Consider the following 16,924-nt stretch of genomic DNA (forward strand, 5'->3'; position numbering starts at 1 on the left):
GAGTCATGCATCGTGTGCAGATGAGTTAAGTTTTTCTCAGTTTCTGTCCGTGTGTGTGTAAAGTCTGACATTGCTAGGTAACAGCAGGCTGGGGGGGGGGGGGGGGGGGGGGGAGTGGATAGATGAGAAGGGGGAGCCAAATTCCTTCACCAAGGCCGTAGATCCTTCCAACATCGAGTGTGTGTGTGTGTGTGTGTGTGCATACATTTTAAATTTTCTTAAATTGAGTTAATTTAGAAGTTACATTGTCATTTCTGGTACCATCACTGGTCACAACAGTGAGGTAGAATTGTTAAACTCCTTGTGCACCACCATTAAGGTGGCACCATCGTGCAGCAGTATGATAGTATGTAGTCTGGGGGACACACTCACATGGTCTGTGGGAAACACACAGACTGTTCAGCATTACGGTGCTCCTGCTAAGCCTCCAGGTGGAGGGGGGCGTGATGAGCAACAGCTTCTTTGCATTCAAAGCAGCTGGCACAAAACAGATTTGTAGTCTCAAAAAGTCTTATATGACTCCTTTATTAAGCTGAAAAATAAACATCCAACTCTCTCTATCCATAAATTTCAGTCAGTTTTCCCAAGCTCAGTTTTTAGCTCAGCATTTAATACCATCCTTCCAAGCAGGCTGGTGATTAAGTTGCTGGACCTGGGGGTGTCCCACTCCATTGGCCGGTGGATCTTGGACTTCCTCACAGACCGCTCTCAGAGGGTGAGAGTTGGCCCTCACATCTCTTCGGCCATTAACCTCAGCACTGGCTCCCCTCAGGGCTGCGTGCTGAGTCCTTTGCTCTACACCCTCTACACTTATGACTGCACCCCCTCTCACTTCAGCAACAATATCATTAAGTTTGCTGATGATACTACTGTGGTGGGACTCATTTCTGGTGAGGATGAGTCCGCCTATAGAAAGGAGGTGCAGCGGTTGTCGGTCTGGTGTAGGAAGAACAATGATCCTCAACACCTCAAAGACAAAGGAGATGGTGGTGGACTATAGAAGGAGGAAAACAGTCATCACTGGTCATCGATGGGGACTGTGTGGAGTGGGTCTCTGAATTTTGTTTTCTGGGCGTGTATTTGAGAGACGGCCTGACTTGGAACACAAATACTATGGCTACCATCAATAAGGCACAGCAGAGACTCTATTTCCTGAGGGTTCTCAGGAATAACCATCTGCCACAGAGACTGCTGGTGTCCTTCTATCGCTGCTCCATAGAGAGCATTTTGACCTACTGTCTATGTGTGGTTTTCCAGCTGCACAGTCACAGACAGGAAAGCTCTCCAGAGGGTCGTCACCACAGCCCAGAAGATCACTGGTTGTCTCTTGCCTTCATTAGAGGAACTGTATACAAGTTGTTGTCTCAGGAAGGCAAGAACTATAATCAGAGACCCCTCCCATCCTGGACAATATTTGTTTGAATTATTGCCATCAGGCAGACGATACAGGGCACTTAAGGCCAGAACAAACAGACTTAAAAATAGCTTTGTGGGAAGAGCTATTTGTGCACTGAATGCTGCTGGACCTGCCATTTTATGATTATGATTGAGTGTAGACCTGCAAAATACATTTTATTATATATATATATATATATATATATATATATATATATATATATATATACATGAAAAAAATATATGTCTTCAAAAATGCCTTCATCTCTCCAAGAACCAAATGAAAACATACATGATTTAAGTATTTATTTCATGAAGGAGACAGGTTGAAGGTACAATAAAGAACTACCATGAATAAAATTGATATGCTTTCACAAAGCACCATGGGAAATCAAAACGTTGTCCAAAAATATGAAGAAGAAGGGAAAAAAGGCATTGGATTAAGAATGTTCACTTCTGCAAGTGTATATAGATGACTGACGTTTCATTTTTGAAAATATCAGAAAAGTAGGGTTGGGATGACTAACACTGGTCAACACAAATTGAAACGAAAGCTGCAGTCTCGCACACCTCTTCAGTGCCATAAACGATATTACGGCTCTTGTTCACATTTCAAGAACCTGCTTTCAAAGCTGCTTTTGCGCCAAATTAGTGGCATCAAACTCCTGAGTGAATGAGCAACTTTTGTGTAATCAGTCAATATGGAATGTGCAGATTGCCAAAAAAAATGTGATTCACATTCGGCACCCTGAAATAACCCTAAATCAGTTCTCAGAGTCCATACATTTTTTTTCACTCACTCACTCATCTTCAACTGCTTATCTGGGTTTGGGTCGCGGGGGCAACAGCTCCAGCAGGGGACCCCAGACTTCCCTTTCCCGTGCCACATTGACCACCTCTGAGTGGGGGATCCTGGGGCATTCCCAGGAGGGGTGGAGATATAATCTCTCCACCTAGTCCTGGGTCTTCCCCGGGGTCTCCTCCCAGATGGACGTGCCTGGAACACCTCCCTTGGGAGGCACCCAGGAGGCATCTTTACCAGATACCCGAACCACCTCAGCTGGTTCCTTTTAACGCGAAGGAGCAGTGACTCTACTCTGAGCTCCCCACTGATGGCCGAGCTTCTCACCTTATCTCTAAGGTGAGAAGCCACCCTCCTGAGGAAACCCATTTTGGCCGCCACTTTTTTTTTTGTTTGTTTGTTTCATTAGTTCACTAGTTGGGCACCATTAGTCCTCAGTGACACAGTCTCTGCATGTCTCTGCTTTTGAGAGCTGTGCCTGAAAATCTAATTAACCAACCAGTCGAAAAGAAGAAGATAGTTGTAGTCGACTATGACGTGTACTCACACCAACCCTACTGAAAAACATGAAAGCATCATGAATGTGACTAAACTGTTGGACACCTGGCCTACAATCTGTGACAAAGATGACAATAATAATTCATCATGTTCACTGCAAAACTTCAGTTTCATTCTCCCTCTATTTATTTATGTATTTTGTTATCTAAATTTGATTTGTCTGCAAATATTTTTAAAATGTGCTAAATTGTAATATCTGGACGGGCATTCATTCAAGGGCACCTAGACCCAAAACCCAACTGGGAACATAACAACAAACAATAAAATTCATATGACTGGCTTCTTCCTCTGAAGTAGAAATGCCCCCAACATGTTGACACCGTCTCTATTTCTGGTTGGACGCCACATTTTGATGAACATTTGCAAAAATCCACTCATGGCGAAGATCTCACAGTCTCATTTTTAAAGCTGTGCCTAAAGTACGTAGAGTCGAAAAAACTGAGAGGAGCACAGACTCTGTTGACCGTTAAATATCAGTGAACATTCAAAAACTGTCAGAGAAAGAAACAGATGGCTTGGAAGAGAACCTGTGGATACAACCTCCATAGCAACGCTCCCTCTCCACAGCTAAGCTAATTACCGCTTTGAAATTATGCCATTTTCATCACAAATGGAACAACCTATTGAGAACTCTCCAAATTGAAGCCTGCAGTGCGAGGCCGGTTTGGCAGAGACAATGAAGGACAGAGCTTGTGAGTGTGAATGCAAAAGCTTCAAACAAGCTGAATGCATTCACCACCAAACTGACTCACATTTATTCTATAAACGGTTTAAAGGTTACGCGGAGGCCACACAGATCTTGGGGTCTAAAGAACAGGGTCAGGTGTGGTTTAAGGACAAGGGGGGAGGATGAAGTCACACGCATTTGTTCATGCAGAGCAGCAGCTCGAGGCGCAGAGCGATGCGCGTGTGCCATCCGAGGGGGAGCAGGCGGATATAGCGCGCCGCGATGGGCGGCCGTAGGAGGGTCTGCACAGAGGAGGAGCGGTCAGAGTTTCCGTAAAATACCTAAAGAGGAAAAAGGTGGATGATGAGATTTAACATTTTTATGAATAAACTAATAAACCTAAATCATTTGTGTCTTTTATAGTAATAAATATTGCAATTTAATATTAGGATACATGGCAAGGGTGTGTTTTATGTTGCTGTAATTGTGTATTCCAATCAGTTCTTTGAAAAATGCAACTTTTACTTCAAGTTACTGACCCTGTTGTTTCCGCTCTGGTCTTTGTAATAGATCCAGTTGAGTCTTTCGTCGGTGCGGTACTGAATGCTGTACTTGGTGACCCATTCGTCAGCGTCACAGCGGCCTTGGGTGAGGACCCCAGACACCACCATCACCTCCATCAGGTCAATCTGCAGCCACTGATTGCTGTCCTGGAACTTAGACAGCCACGCACACCTGGAGAGTAACACAACAGTGGCAATTAGATTTTACACACACACACACACGATACCAGATTAGATTAGACAGAATTTTATTGATCCCTTGGGAAGACTCCCTCAGGGAAATTGAGGTTCCAGCCACATTGTATAGCAGCACATAGGGTAAGAAGCACACAGAGTATCAATATAAATATAATATAAATACCAGACATACTGGTTTACTGACTACTACTGTTCCTCTCCTTCCCATCCCCTGTCTTCCTATTAATCCTCCTCCCCCTGAGTGAGGACTTGATAGTCTGATAGTCTGAGGGACAAAGATGTTTTTCCGTCTGTTGGTCCTGCACTTGGGAAGGAGCAGTCTCTGGCTGAAGAGGCTCCTCTGGTTGCTGACGACGGTGTGCAGGCATCATCTGTAATGTCCAGTAGTTAAATATCAGTGACCATCAGTGGAACAGCTACTCTTTTAATGCTGGTACCAACAGGATGCCAGAGTTTTATTGCCATCAGTAACAAAGTTGTTCACTTTAGGAAGTGTCTGAATTTCTTTAAATTAAATTTATTCATAAAGTGACAAAATGCAACATACATCACCCCAAGCCATTTCACATGAGTAAGGCTTAACCCTTACCCCTACCCTGAGCAAGCAGGAGAAATAGGTGAAGTCTGAAGGTCAAAGGACATATAGTGAGTGCTTATAGTGTCTGTATTTTGTGAATTTGAAACGTCAGCATTAGGGGTGGTATCTCACTGGGCTGCAAACAGACTGCAAATGGAATGCGCGAGGGAGCCCCCAAAATTTTGCCAGTGTTTGCATTCTCTTTGCGTGAGTAACGGGTATGCTACTCTCACAACAGAAAAATTACCACAAAACATTTTCTGTGAGTCAGAGAGTGCACAGCATGTGAGAAGTTGATGGCACACTCTTCCATTTACAGTGAGGAAAATAAGTATTTGAACACCCTGTGATCTTGCAAGTTCTCTCACTTAGAAATCATGGAGGAGTCCGAAATTTTCATCTTAGGTGCATGTCCACTGTGAGAGACATAATCCAAAAAAAAAAAAAAAAATCCGGAAATCACAATGTATGATTTGCAAATAAGTATTTGAACACCTGCCAATCACCAAAAATTCTGGCCCTCAAAGACCCGTTAGTTTGCCTCTAAAAAGTTCACATCCACTCCACTTATTCCAAATTAGAAGCACCTATTTGATGTCTTTAGCTGCATAAAGACACCTGTCCACCCCACACAATCAGTAAGACTCCAACTACTAACATGGCTAAGACCAAAGAGCTGTCCAAAGACACCAGAGATAAAATTGTAGACCTCCACAAGGCTGGAAAGGGCTACAGGGCACTTGACAAGCATCTTGGTGAAAAAAAAGATGAACTGTTGGAGCAATTATTAGAAAATGGAAGAAGCTAAACATGACTGTCAATCTCCCTCGGACTGGGGCTCCATGCAAGATCCCACCTTGTGGCGTATCAATGATCCTAAGAAAGGTGAGGAATCAGCCCAGAACTGCACGGAGGAGCTGGTCAATGACCTGAAGAGAGCTGGCACCACTGTTTCCAAGGTTGCTGTGGGTAATACACTAAGACGTCATGGGTTAAAATTATGCATGGCACGGAAGGTTCCCCTGCTTAAATCAGCACACGTCCAGGCCCGTCTTAAGTTTGCCCATGACCATTTGGATGATCCAGAGGAGTCATTGGAGAAAGTTATGTGGACAGATGAGACCAAAATAGAACTTTTTGGTCTTAATTCCACTTGCCGTGTTTGGAGGAAGAAGAATGTTGAGTACCATCCCAAAAACACCGTCCCTACTGTGAAGCATGGGGGTGGAAGCATCATGCTTTGGGGTGTTTTTCTGCACATGGGACAGAACGATTGCACTGTATTAAGGAGAGGATGACCGGGGCCATGTATTGCGAGATTTTGAGGAACAACCTCCTTCCCTCAGTTAGAGCATTGAAGATGGGTCGTGGATGGGTCTTCCAACATGACAATGACCCGAAGCACACAGCCAGGATAACCAAGGAATGGCTCCGTAAGAAGCATATCAAGGTTCTGGAGTGGCCTAGCCAGTCTCCAGACCTAAATCCAATAGAAAATCTTTGGAGGGAGCTCAAACTCTGTGTTTCTCAGCGACAGCCCAATAACCTGGCTGATCTAGAGATCTGTATGGAGGAGTGGACCAAAATCCCTGCGGCAGTGTGTGCAAACCTGGTGAAAAAATACAGGAAACATTTGACCTCTGTACTTGCAAACAAAGGCTACTGTACCAAATATTAACATTGATTTTCACAAGTGTTGAATCACTTATTTGCAGCAGTAACATGCAAATAAATTATTTTAAAAAATGATACATTGTGATTTCCGGATTTTTTTTTTTTTTTTTTTTTTTTTTTGGATTATATCTCTCACAGTGGACATGCACCTAAGATGAAAATTTCAGACCCCTCCATGATTTCTAAGGGGGAGAACTTGCAAAATCGCAGGGTGTTCAAATACTTATTTTTCCTCACTGTACATGACTGGAGAGTAGAGGATGACATTTTTCGGGAATTCCCGTGGGTCACGTGATTCCTGCGGGATTCCCGCGGGATGGGAGTCAAATTTTATCAATCCCGTGATTGGGATGGGACGGGAATAAAAATGAACGGGAGCAGGCAGGAGCAGGAATGGCAAAAATAGATGATGATTTTCATCAAAACGCGTTCACACCGGGTGCTATGAGACGCTACAAATTCACGGGGGTTGCGTGGCGACGGACGCTCTGCTTTTGCTGCGAAAATTCGCCCCAGGGCATCATCAAATGGGAGGAGCTTCCATTCCGCTCACCGGCTCCGGCTGTCAGTCAAGTTAACATGACGGACCTTGATCACACAGAGCGAGCTGTTGTGGAAAGCTCCCAATACAGGGGGTATCATTATTTGCTCCAGGATGAGACCTGTGTGAAGGCTGATAAGGAGGGACAGGATCCGGACTTTTTTTTTTTCTTTTTTTTTTTTCCAGGACCACAATGGAAATAAGTTTGTTTTTTGTGTTATCCTCTGTAATTTGATATACTGTGTTGTGTATTTTCAACCCAGTCTCGCGGCAAGTCATGATTCAACAGCATGAAATATACATTAATGTATTGGTTCGTGATATTGTGATGAAAAGCGCCTCATTTTCATCACAGCAGCACAAATTCATTCTAATTCATTCCGTGATGGCTGCACAAAATTAAAAGTGAAGCGGGGGGTCGGGGGAGTAGGAGTATGGTTAGGTTATGGTTAAGGTTAGGGGTAGGAGTAAGGTTAGTAATAGTTTTAAATCACGAAAATTTGACTCATTTCATGACAGAAAGACGAAAAAAACGTGAGACGGGCTGCGCAGAGAAGTTGCTGTTCCAGGATGTCGAGAAACGCTTCGAGACGATCCAAGAGTCAGCCAGTGGAGGTTCGTATACTGGTCATTCCTGAGACGTGAGAAGGCTATCTGTATCTACTCCTCCTTCTGTGACGGAGGGAAGAGTAGATCTAACGGGACAATAATATTGACAAGACACTGCAGGATGTCACTCTCCTGGACATCATTCTGCAAGTCAGTGAGTGCGCTGCCATCCACACAACATTCTGCCTTTTTTTCTTCTCTGTGGAGTCACTCTAGGCTTTTTATTATTATTTCGTTCTTATAATTTTATTCTTTAATTTACTTATTATTATTTGCAGGGCTTTTCCTTCTGTGGCTACCGTCTGGGGTATTTCCACAGCCTCTTTTCAAATAATAACAGCATAATAGTAGTCCACAGACATCCTGAGCAATTTGTTCACAAACGTGTTGTCATTTCAGTAAGATTCCAAGTAAAAACTCGAAGCACTCGAAGAGCGCAAACCTCCGCCAAGGCCATAGGGTCACTGACGTCACATGGAATACCAATTTCAATTTATTGCAGATATTACGATATGCAGATACGCACTTCACACAGGTAAGGTCTAACCTTACCAACCCCCAGAGCAACAGTGGTAAGGAAAAACTCCCTCTAAGGAAGAAGCCTCAAGCAGACCAGACTCAAAGCGGTGACCCTCTGCTTGGGCCATGATACAAACATAAATTACAGAACAATTCACAGAACAATTCACGGACGAATATACAAGAAATGCTATTGGCGCAGAGGACAGGAGGATCGCCAACACAAATACAGCTCCCATCTCTGGATGGAGCTGCACCTTAAACAGACAGAGAAAAAAAAAAAACAGAATCAGGCATCAGAAAGACAAAAAATACTGTATAATTTGTCAGCATTAAACAACAAGAAACAGAGAAATACTAAGGTGATCGTCGGCCACTAGCCCTAAACGTCACTAAAAGACCCAGAATTTAGGTAAAGTTGAGGCCGCGGCCCGCTCCAATTACTAATAAATGAATTAAAGAGTAAAAAGTGTAAAACAAACCTGTACCAGTATGCTAGCCATATGAAAGGGAAAATAAGTGCGTCTTAAGTCTGGACTTGAAAGTCTCCACAGAATCTGACTGTTTTATTGATGCAGGGAGATCATTCCACAGAACAGGGGCACGATAAGAGAAAGCTCTGTGACCCGCAGACAGCTAGGTAGGGAGGTGCCAGTCCATGAATGATTTTATAGGTTAGTAGCAGAACCTTAAAATCTGATCTCAGTGGGACAGGAAGCCAGTGAAGGGATGCTAAAATTGGTGTAATGTGGTTGAACTTTCTGCTTCATGTCAAAAGTCTGGCTGCAGCATTTTTAACCAATTGGAGACCCCTAATGCCAGAAAATAGAGCATTGCAGTAGTTCCTATTTAGAAGAGATAAATGCATGGATCAGGGTCTCGGCATCAGCCATAGACAGGAAGGGACAAATCTTCGCTATATTTCGCAGGTGGAAGAAAGCAATCCTAGTAATATTTCTAATGTGGAGGCCAAAGGACAACAAAGGATCAAAAATTGCCCCAAGGTTCCTCACTTGTCAGTGTGATGTGTGACACACGAGCCGAGGCTGAGCGTTAACTGGTCAAATTGATGCCGATGTCTCACTGGACCAAGAACCATCATTTCAGTCTTATCAGAGTTTAAAAGTAGGAAGTTTCTAGACATCCAACTTCTCACTGCTGCAAGGCAAGCTTCCAAGGATTTTATGTGAACGAGATTACCAGCAGTTATCGGCATGTATAACTGAGTATCATCTGCATAGCAGTGAAAGGTAATCCCAAACGCCGCAATATGTGCCCAAGAGGTGCTATATAAAGGGAGGAAAAGCAGGGGGCCTAAGACAGACCCCTGTGGAACCCCAAATTTCATGTCACTAAGGTTAGAGGTAGTGTTACTGTACAAAACACAGTGAGAACGACTGGTCAAGTATGACGTCAGCCATGCAAGGGCACTCCCAGTAATCCCAAATGATTTTCCAGCCCTATCAAGTAGAATATGATGATCCACTGTATCAAATGCAGCACTGAGATCTAACAGCAACAGAACAGTAGTGGTGTCCGAATCAATTGTAAGCAGAAGATCATTCACCACTTAGTGAGAGCTGTCTCTGTGGAATGATATTTTCTAAAAGCAGACTGCAGTGGCTCAAAGAGATATTCTCAGTAAGATAGTCTATGAGCTGCTTTTTCCAGAATTTTAGAGAGCAATGATAGATTTGATATCAGCCGATAGGTTTGTCAATACACTAGAGTCAAGATTAGGTTTCTTAAGTAATGGTTTAATCACTGCAGATTTAGGAACAGATCCAGAAGTTAAAGAAAGATTAATCATTTCCACCACAGTCGGCCCAAGAGTGGGCCACAGGTCCTTAAACAGTTTTGTTGGTATAGGATCAAATAAACAGGTTGTGCTTTTTGCTGACATTACGCGTTTTGTCAGCATGCCTAGTGAGACACTGTCAAATTCTGTAACTCTAGGTAATACCTCAGTAGTGACGCCCACATCAATAGCAGGGTGTAGTGGCTGGATTAAGGCATGCCGGGATATGTTTAACCTGATGTCTTCTATTTTCTTCTCAAGTAATCCAGGAAATCTTGTGCTGTAAAAGGAGAGCGAATACAGGTGGTTGTCCATGCAAACAGTGTTGCCACCGTGTCAAAGAAGAAACTTTGAGTTATGCTAGTTTTTGTGATCAAATCAGAGTAGTAAGTCCGCTTTGTAGCCAGTAATGCATGCTTATAGTCTAAGATAGCATCACGCCACGCAAGGTGAATATTTCAAATTTTGAACGGCGCCATTCCCATTCTCGAGCTCTTGCTTTATGCTTGAGGTTCACGCAGATAATCATTGAACCAAGGTGGACTGTGATTTGGGGGGAGCGCGGTTTTAACACAGGTGGTGCAATCATGTCGAGTGTAGTTTTGAGCACTGAGTTTAAAATATCCACAAGTCTGTCTACTGACTGGGTATTTGTCAAATGTGAAGCTAAGACATCAGGCATTCTAGCTTCGAGTTCAGTCTTAGTTGAGGAGTTGATACATCGCCGTAATGATATATAAGGTTGTTGTTCCACTAAACACAGCAGCGAAACTGTAAACTTAATAAGGTGAGTGATCAGGACAACACTGATGTAAGAGGCATGATGTCAATATTCGTGACAGCAATACCACGTGCGGAGAACCAGATCCAGGGTATTCCACTAATGTGCGTCGAATCCCGAATGCATTGCCGAAATCCTAATGCATCCACAATTTCCGTAAACTGATTTGCAGAGGGGATCAGAAGGCTTATTTATATGAATGTTAAAGTCACCAATGATCAGAACCTTATCTACACTAGTTGGACAAGTTAGAGATGAACGCACCCAATTCATCTAAGAATTCAGAATATGGGCCAGGAGGCCTATATACAGTGACAAAGTAATACGACTGATTTTTATTCTTCTGACCATGGCAATGTATAATATCCTGAGCAGAGCGGAAAATCAGATGCTCAAACGAGTGATATTTGTAACCCCCAACAGCTAATAAGCTAAACCTAGATTTATAAATAACAGCAACCACCCCCGCCTTGCTCCGCATCACGAGGGACGTTGACTAAATGTAAATGCTGGTGGACAGGCCTCATTTAAGGGGAGGACAGCCTGTAGGTTTAAGCTAGGTTTCACATAGGCCCAATCATATCTAAGTGATGATCAATAATTAGATCATTGATCAACAAATGATTTTGAGGACAAGTGATCTTATGTTAATGAGACCCAGTCTAAGGACCTTACAGGGTCTCTAATCACCTGCTCTGTGGCCTGCTGTAGATTCTTAATGTTACCCTCCCTGTAGAGCTTCTATCTGTGTTTGCAGACAAGATGGCGGCGCCTTCCCAGTAGGGGTGGAGGCCATCCGGCATCAGCAAGCCAAGGCAGCCCAGAACAAAGGGCCACTTATCAATAAAGCTAAAACCTTGCTGTCTACAAAACTGCGCCAGCCACCTATTTAAATACCCCTTGGTGAAGAGACTATTCCACCATCATTTCCACGCATTCTACCCTCATGTTTCAGATTCAGTGGTTAAACCCTTAGATCTTCAACAAATGTATTTATAAAGAGAAACGCATGAACTACACAAGTCTTTTTTTTTATTTTCTACTAACAAATTTATTCAGTGAAGAGAAACAAATGACTAAATTATTGTTGTGTCGTAACTTAATTTTTGTTCAGCCTTTGTGACCCCGTCTTCATGAAGTTAGATGCAGAAATGTTGAAATTGAGCCTATCCTGCACTGATAAAGAATCCTTAAAAAATTAACTGGATCGGCCGTTGTTCGGAATCATTACCAAAATTTAATAACTTCTAAGTTAGGCCAAGATACAACCTGGTAAAAATTTTCATTGAAATACGTTTGAGGATTTTTGAGAATCCTGCTAAACAAACCAACCAACCAACAAACAAACGGAAGCGACCAAAAAACATAACCTCCTTAATATACATAATCCTTACATAATCTGTAATTCAGTATTTTGTTGCAATTTTGTATCTCCTACTACTCTCCAACGGTCGCAGCCCAATGATACTACCCTAACTGGCTGTGCTGGACAGACTGCTGTTACTCCAGGTAGGTGATTTTAGTGAGAGTAGGGATTAGGTTGAGAGGAGTCTAGAGAGAGAAGAAGCCTAGAGAGAGAGAGAGAGAGAGAGAGAGAGAGAGACATACACTCTGGAGAGAAGGGGAATGAAGGTCATTCAGCTCAACATGGAGAATGAGAGGGAGCACAGATGAGGTTGGGAGTTAAATGTTCAAAGGATGTGGTATAGAGTGGTGAGAAGAGAGTGCTGGCAGGGTGGGATAGATGGAGACGAGTGGCAGAAGTGATTTGTGATTGAACATTCAAAATTCACTGTTGACACTGTGGTAAATCTTACTTTGGGGCAACCATATGAGAAACTTTCACTCTTCACAGTCCCAAAATTTTTGAGATTTTGACAATTTAAGGATATTGAAATAAAATTTTTGCAGCAAGCTTTAATCAAGTTGGATGTTCTTGTAATAAAACCACATGTTGAAAAAGTGTACCTATTGCCTTGAACCTACCCGAAGCCCTGACTGTTGAGCCGGGCCTTGCTCGGGAGCCATGATGAGAACCAGCCAGTGTACTGGTCTTGGTTGGAACAGGTGATCTGGTCTGGACTCACAGACCCAGCTTCGAAACCCAGCGGTCTGTGGTATGGACACTCTGCAGGGCACCAAAGATTAAATTAAAAACATATTTCAACATGAAAGAGGAAATCTAACCAACAAATGGTCATCACTAAGCCTCTCTGAACTCTTAATTGTCCATCTCTTTGTCCTTTCCTCTGTGAACTCCAGCTCATCCTGCCATTACCGCCATGTGACCCACATCCCATCCTAAAAGCCGGCAGTTTAAGCACCCGTGGTGACAGATCGGCAGCATCCATTAGTGCTGACAGATGACCACGCTCTGCTTGCTGTAGATTTATCTCCTGTTTTGATCTTTTAATCTCCTGTCGTACTTCCAGTTTGACATGGAAGAGCAAGCTGGCTCAGTAAGTGTCTGTCATGGAAACATGAATGGATGACATGAGTTTATGAAACAAACAGTGAATTCATGGACTAGACAAATAAGTCCTGTAGTTATTACCCGAGGCCATCAAATATGGCCATTGGGTATTGTGAAGACTTTGCATTCATCTGTCTGTCTGTCTGTCTGTCTGTCTGTCTGTGCTCAGCATAAGTCCAGTCCTATTACTGCCAGAGTCTGCAAATTCACAGGGACCATTCTTGGGACACAGACCTTGGACAAGTTCAAAGATGGCTAACCTTGACATATTTAAAGAGGTATTCTAAGAGGTTAAAAAGTCACATTCTGTTTCAATCTGTTCCATTTTGTGTTTGAGTGGCGGGGGTGACAGCCAATCAGAGTCGAGCTGCACTGTGACATCAGTGGCTGGTCTCTCCAAAATCGCTACGTTTTGCGTGTTTATACAGTATTAGAGGTGGGCGATACCAGGAATTTTGGTATTGATCCGATACCAAGTAAATACAGGCCCAGTATTGCCAATATCGATACCGATACTTTTTCATATTTAAGCTTCATAGATCCAAAGGATCCAAAAGACCTAGGATAGAATTTTGCCCAACATTGTACATGACAACAATATTTTATTATCACAATCAACATTTTTGTTTAAAAAAATATCACTCAAGACAACTTAAAACAAAGTCTCCTGAGGTAGAGGGCTGACAAACCACAATACAAGGGTGCGCTGCTCCGTGTTGTGTGACACAGTGCAGCCCTGCTCTTACAGAGAGAGAGTAGACTTTGATGAATGTGTGCGCAGCAGTCATTGCGCGCCGGAGAGAAAAAAGCTTGAGTATCGATCTTTTTGCATGAGGATCGTTCAATATCAATACCAGCGTTGGTATTGATATTATCAATATTAGGATCAATCCGCCCACCTCTACAGTATATATGTTTCTCATATATTATGTAAACACTAGTGAGAAATAAACACTTCTAAAACTAAAAACTGTTTTTGGAACCTGATAACACCTCTGGAGTCATTTACAAGACACTTTGCAGACGTTCGCGTAACGCTAACTTCCTCTAGCTCAAAGCTAACTTCTTATAGAGTTAAATTTGTGTCATTAATACCTGCAAATGCACGGAGGGTGATCTACAAATATTATTTGATTTGCACAACTTCCGCTCTTGTACCTCATGTATACACACACACACACACACGCACGCCCTCCTGCAGGTGCTGTTAAAAAGTAAATATTGTTTGTCATTGATTGATTGATTGAGGGGCTTTGTTGAACATAAGACAGTAGGATCTTAATAATTATTTAAAAAACTGCAAATTATAAAGAAGAAAACGCTCATATGACCGAGGGTATTTTAGTATTGTGTTATTTTTTAATTCAGCGCCACATTGTGTCTAATCCCAGTATTACACAGCAAACAGCAGCACTGGTGGTGGGATTATATGTTTGAGATGTTTATAGCAGAATACCTGAAGCTGCTATTCAGTCTTTTCAGTTAAACAAAAGGCATGTTGGGGTCACTGACTAAGCAACGAGTTATTCCTAATACACATACGCCTATTGCCAATGCAATAGGGGTATGGCGCCTTCTTGATATCGTTATCATGAATAGCAGAGATGCAGAAGAACATAATAAAACAAGTTTCACTGAAATCCATAGGGGGCGCACCGAGATATGGCCAAATGAAAATCGGCAAATATCGTGTTCTTAACATAAAGTGCGCCAACTATGCAAAAGCGCCCTAATTAAGCCACCGCCATTTATGCAAATTTGGAAAGAACTTGTCCCAGTGTATCCAAATATGCATAAATGAGCAAGACATATTCAGGGCGCAGGCCCTGGGAGGGTCCCAAATGTAGCCCAAAATACCAAAAGTTGTGGCTTGAAGCGACACCTATAGGCGGCGCCCTCAGTTAGCCTTGAAAAATATAACGCTAAATGGGAGAACTCCATCCATACATTCATATACCATAAGATCAATGAGGCTTACTGAGGGTGCACAAAGATATTCAAAGGTCAAAATCCACATTTTGGCTATGTCACTGTTTTGGCCCCTTTAACTCCTACCCTAAAAAGGGTTGTAATTTCCACCCGAAGGGATCTTTGGATAAAAAACATAATTTTTCTGTTTGGACAATATATCTTCCCCTAAAAAAGCTTCAGTGGCCTACTGAAACATGATCTATCACCCCCTTCTATAAACCATTCCACAGTTACAGACTATAGCTCTTAAGTTATGTGCAATATCCATGAGTTATGTAATTATGCCATGGCAGTTTTATTTGTGCAGCTCTTGGAGTCCAAGACAAATTTCCCGGAAGGGACAATAAAGTGTATTGCATCGTATCATATCGTATCGTATCATATCTTTGTGGTGCAGAACCTTACAAAATAAAGCATTATCAACTATTCTAGTGTTCCTTGAGTTGGTAACAATGTCGGGCTTGGACAGCAAAAATGCAGATGATTGGGTGAGTGAGTTAGTCCTTCCCAGCCAGCTTGTGTAGACAATAACTCAAAAACAATTGCTATCATCTTGAAACCCACCAAATTAAAAAGAGCGCAAAACATGTCTGAAGTGATTAGATTGTGTCTGATGAACCAGATGAATGCCAAAAGCATCTTTGTTTTGCTCTGCCCTTCACATCAGCTAATCAGATGCCTCACAGTGCACCCAGAAAGTATTCACAGCGCTTCACTTTTTCCACATTTTGTTAAGTTACGGCTTTATTCCAAAATGGATGAAATTCTTTTTCTTTCCGCAAAATTCTACACACAATACCCCATAATGACAATGTGCAAAAAGTTTTGTTTTGTTTTTTTTTTGTTTGTTTTTTGCAAATGTAAATCACACGTACATAAGTATTCACAGCCTTTGCCATGAAACTAAAAATTGAGCTGCATCCTGTTTCCACTGATCATCCTTGAGATGTTTCTACAGCTTAATTGGAGTTCACCTGGGGTACATTCTGTTAATTAGACATGATTTGGAAAGACACACACCTGTCTACATACAAGGTCCCACAGTTGACAGTGCATGTCAGAGCACAAACCAAGCATGAAGTCAAGGAATTGTCTGTAGACCTCTGAGACAGGATTGTCTCGAGGCACAAATCTGGAGAAGGATACAGAAACATTTCTGCTGCTTTGAAGGTCCCAATGAGCACAGTGACCTCCATCATCCGTAAATGGAAGATGTTCAGATCCACCAGGACTCTTCCTAGAGCTGGCCACCTGGCGTCATGTTTGGAGGAAACTAGGCACCATCCCTACAGTGAAGCATGGTGGTGGCAGCATCATGCTGTTCAACTGCTTATCGGGGGGCGCGGGGCAACAGCTCCAGCAGGGGACCCCAGACTTCCCTTTCCCGTGCCATTGACCACCTCTGAGTGGGGGATCCTGGGCATTCCCAGGGGGTGGAGATATAATCTCTCCACCTAGTCCTGGGTCTTCCCGGGTCTCCTCCCAGATGGACGTGCCTGGAACACCTCCCTTGGGAGGCACCCAGGAGGCATCTTTACCAGATACCCGAACCACCTCCTGGTTCCTTTTAACGCGAAGGAGCAGTGACTCTACTCTGAGCTCCCCTGATGGCCGAGCTTCTCACCTTATCTCTAAGGTGAGAAGCCACCCTCCTGAGGAAACCCATTTTGGCCGCCACTTTTTTTTTTTGTTTGTTTCATTAGTTCACTAGTTGGGCACCATTAGTCCTCAGTGACACAGTCTCTGCATGTCTCTGCTTTGAGAGCTGTGCCTGAAAATCTAATTAACCAACCAGTCG

General features: G+C 42.9%; 1 protein-coding gene across 1 annotated transcript; it reads right to left on the bottom strand.

The window, feature by feature from the left end:
- Positions 1-3,146: 3,146 nt before the first annotated feature.
- LOC117531600 (retinoschisin-like) lies at positions 3,147-12,942 on the bottom strand. The gene is made up of 3 exons (XM_034194742.1): positions 12,669-12,942; positions 3,962-4,157; positions 3,147-3,763 (listed from the first exon to the last, which is right to left on the bottom strand). Exons 2-3 carry the CDS (start codon positions 4,100-4,102, stop codon positions 3,611-3,613), a joined length of 294 nt encoding a protein of 97 aa, XP_034050633.1. The 5' UTR covers positions 4,103-4,157; positions 12,669-12,942; the 3' UTR covers positions 3,147-3,610.
- Positions 12,943-16,924: the final 3,982 nt, after the last annotated feature.

This window comes from Thalassophryne amazonica, chromosome 2 (genome assembly GCF_902500255.1).
Source record: "Thalassophryne amazonica chromosome 2, fThaAma1.1, whole genome shotgun sequence".
NCBI lineage: Eukaryota > Metazoa > Chordata > Actinopteri > Batrachoidiformes > Batrachoididae > Thalassophryne > Thalassophryne amazonica.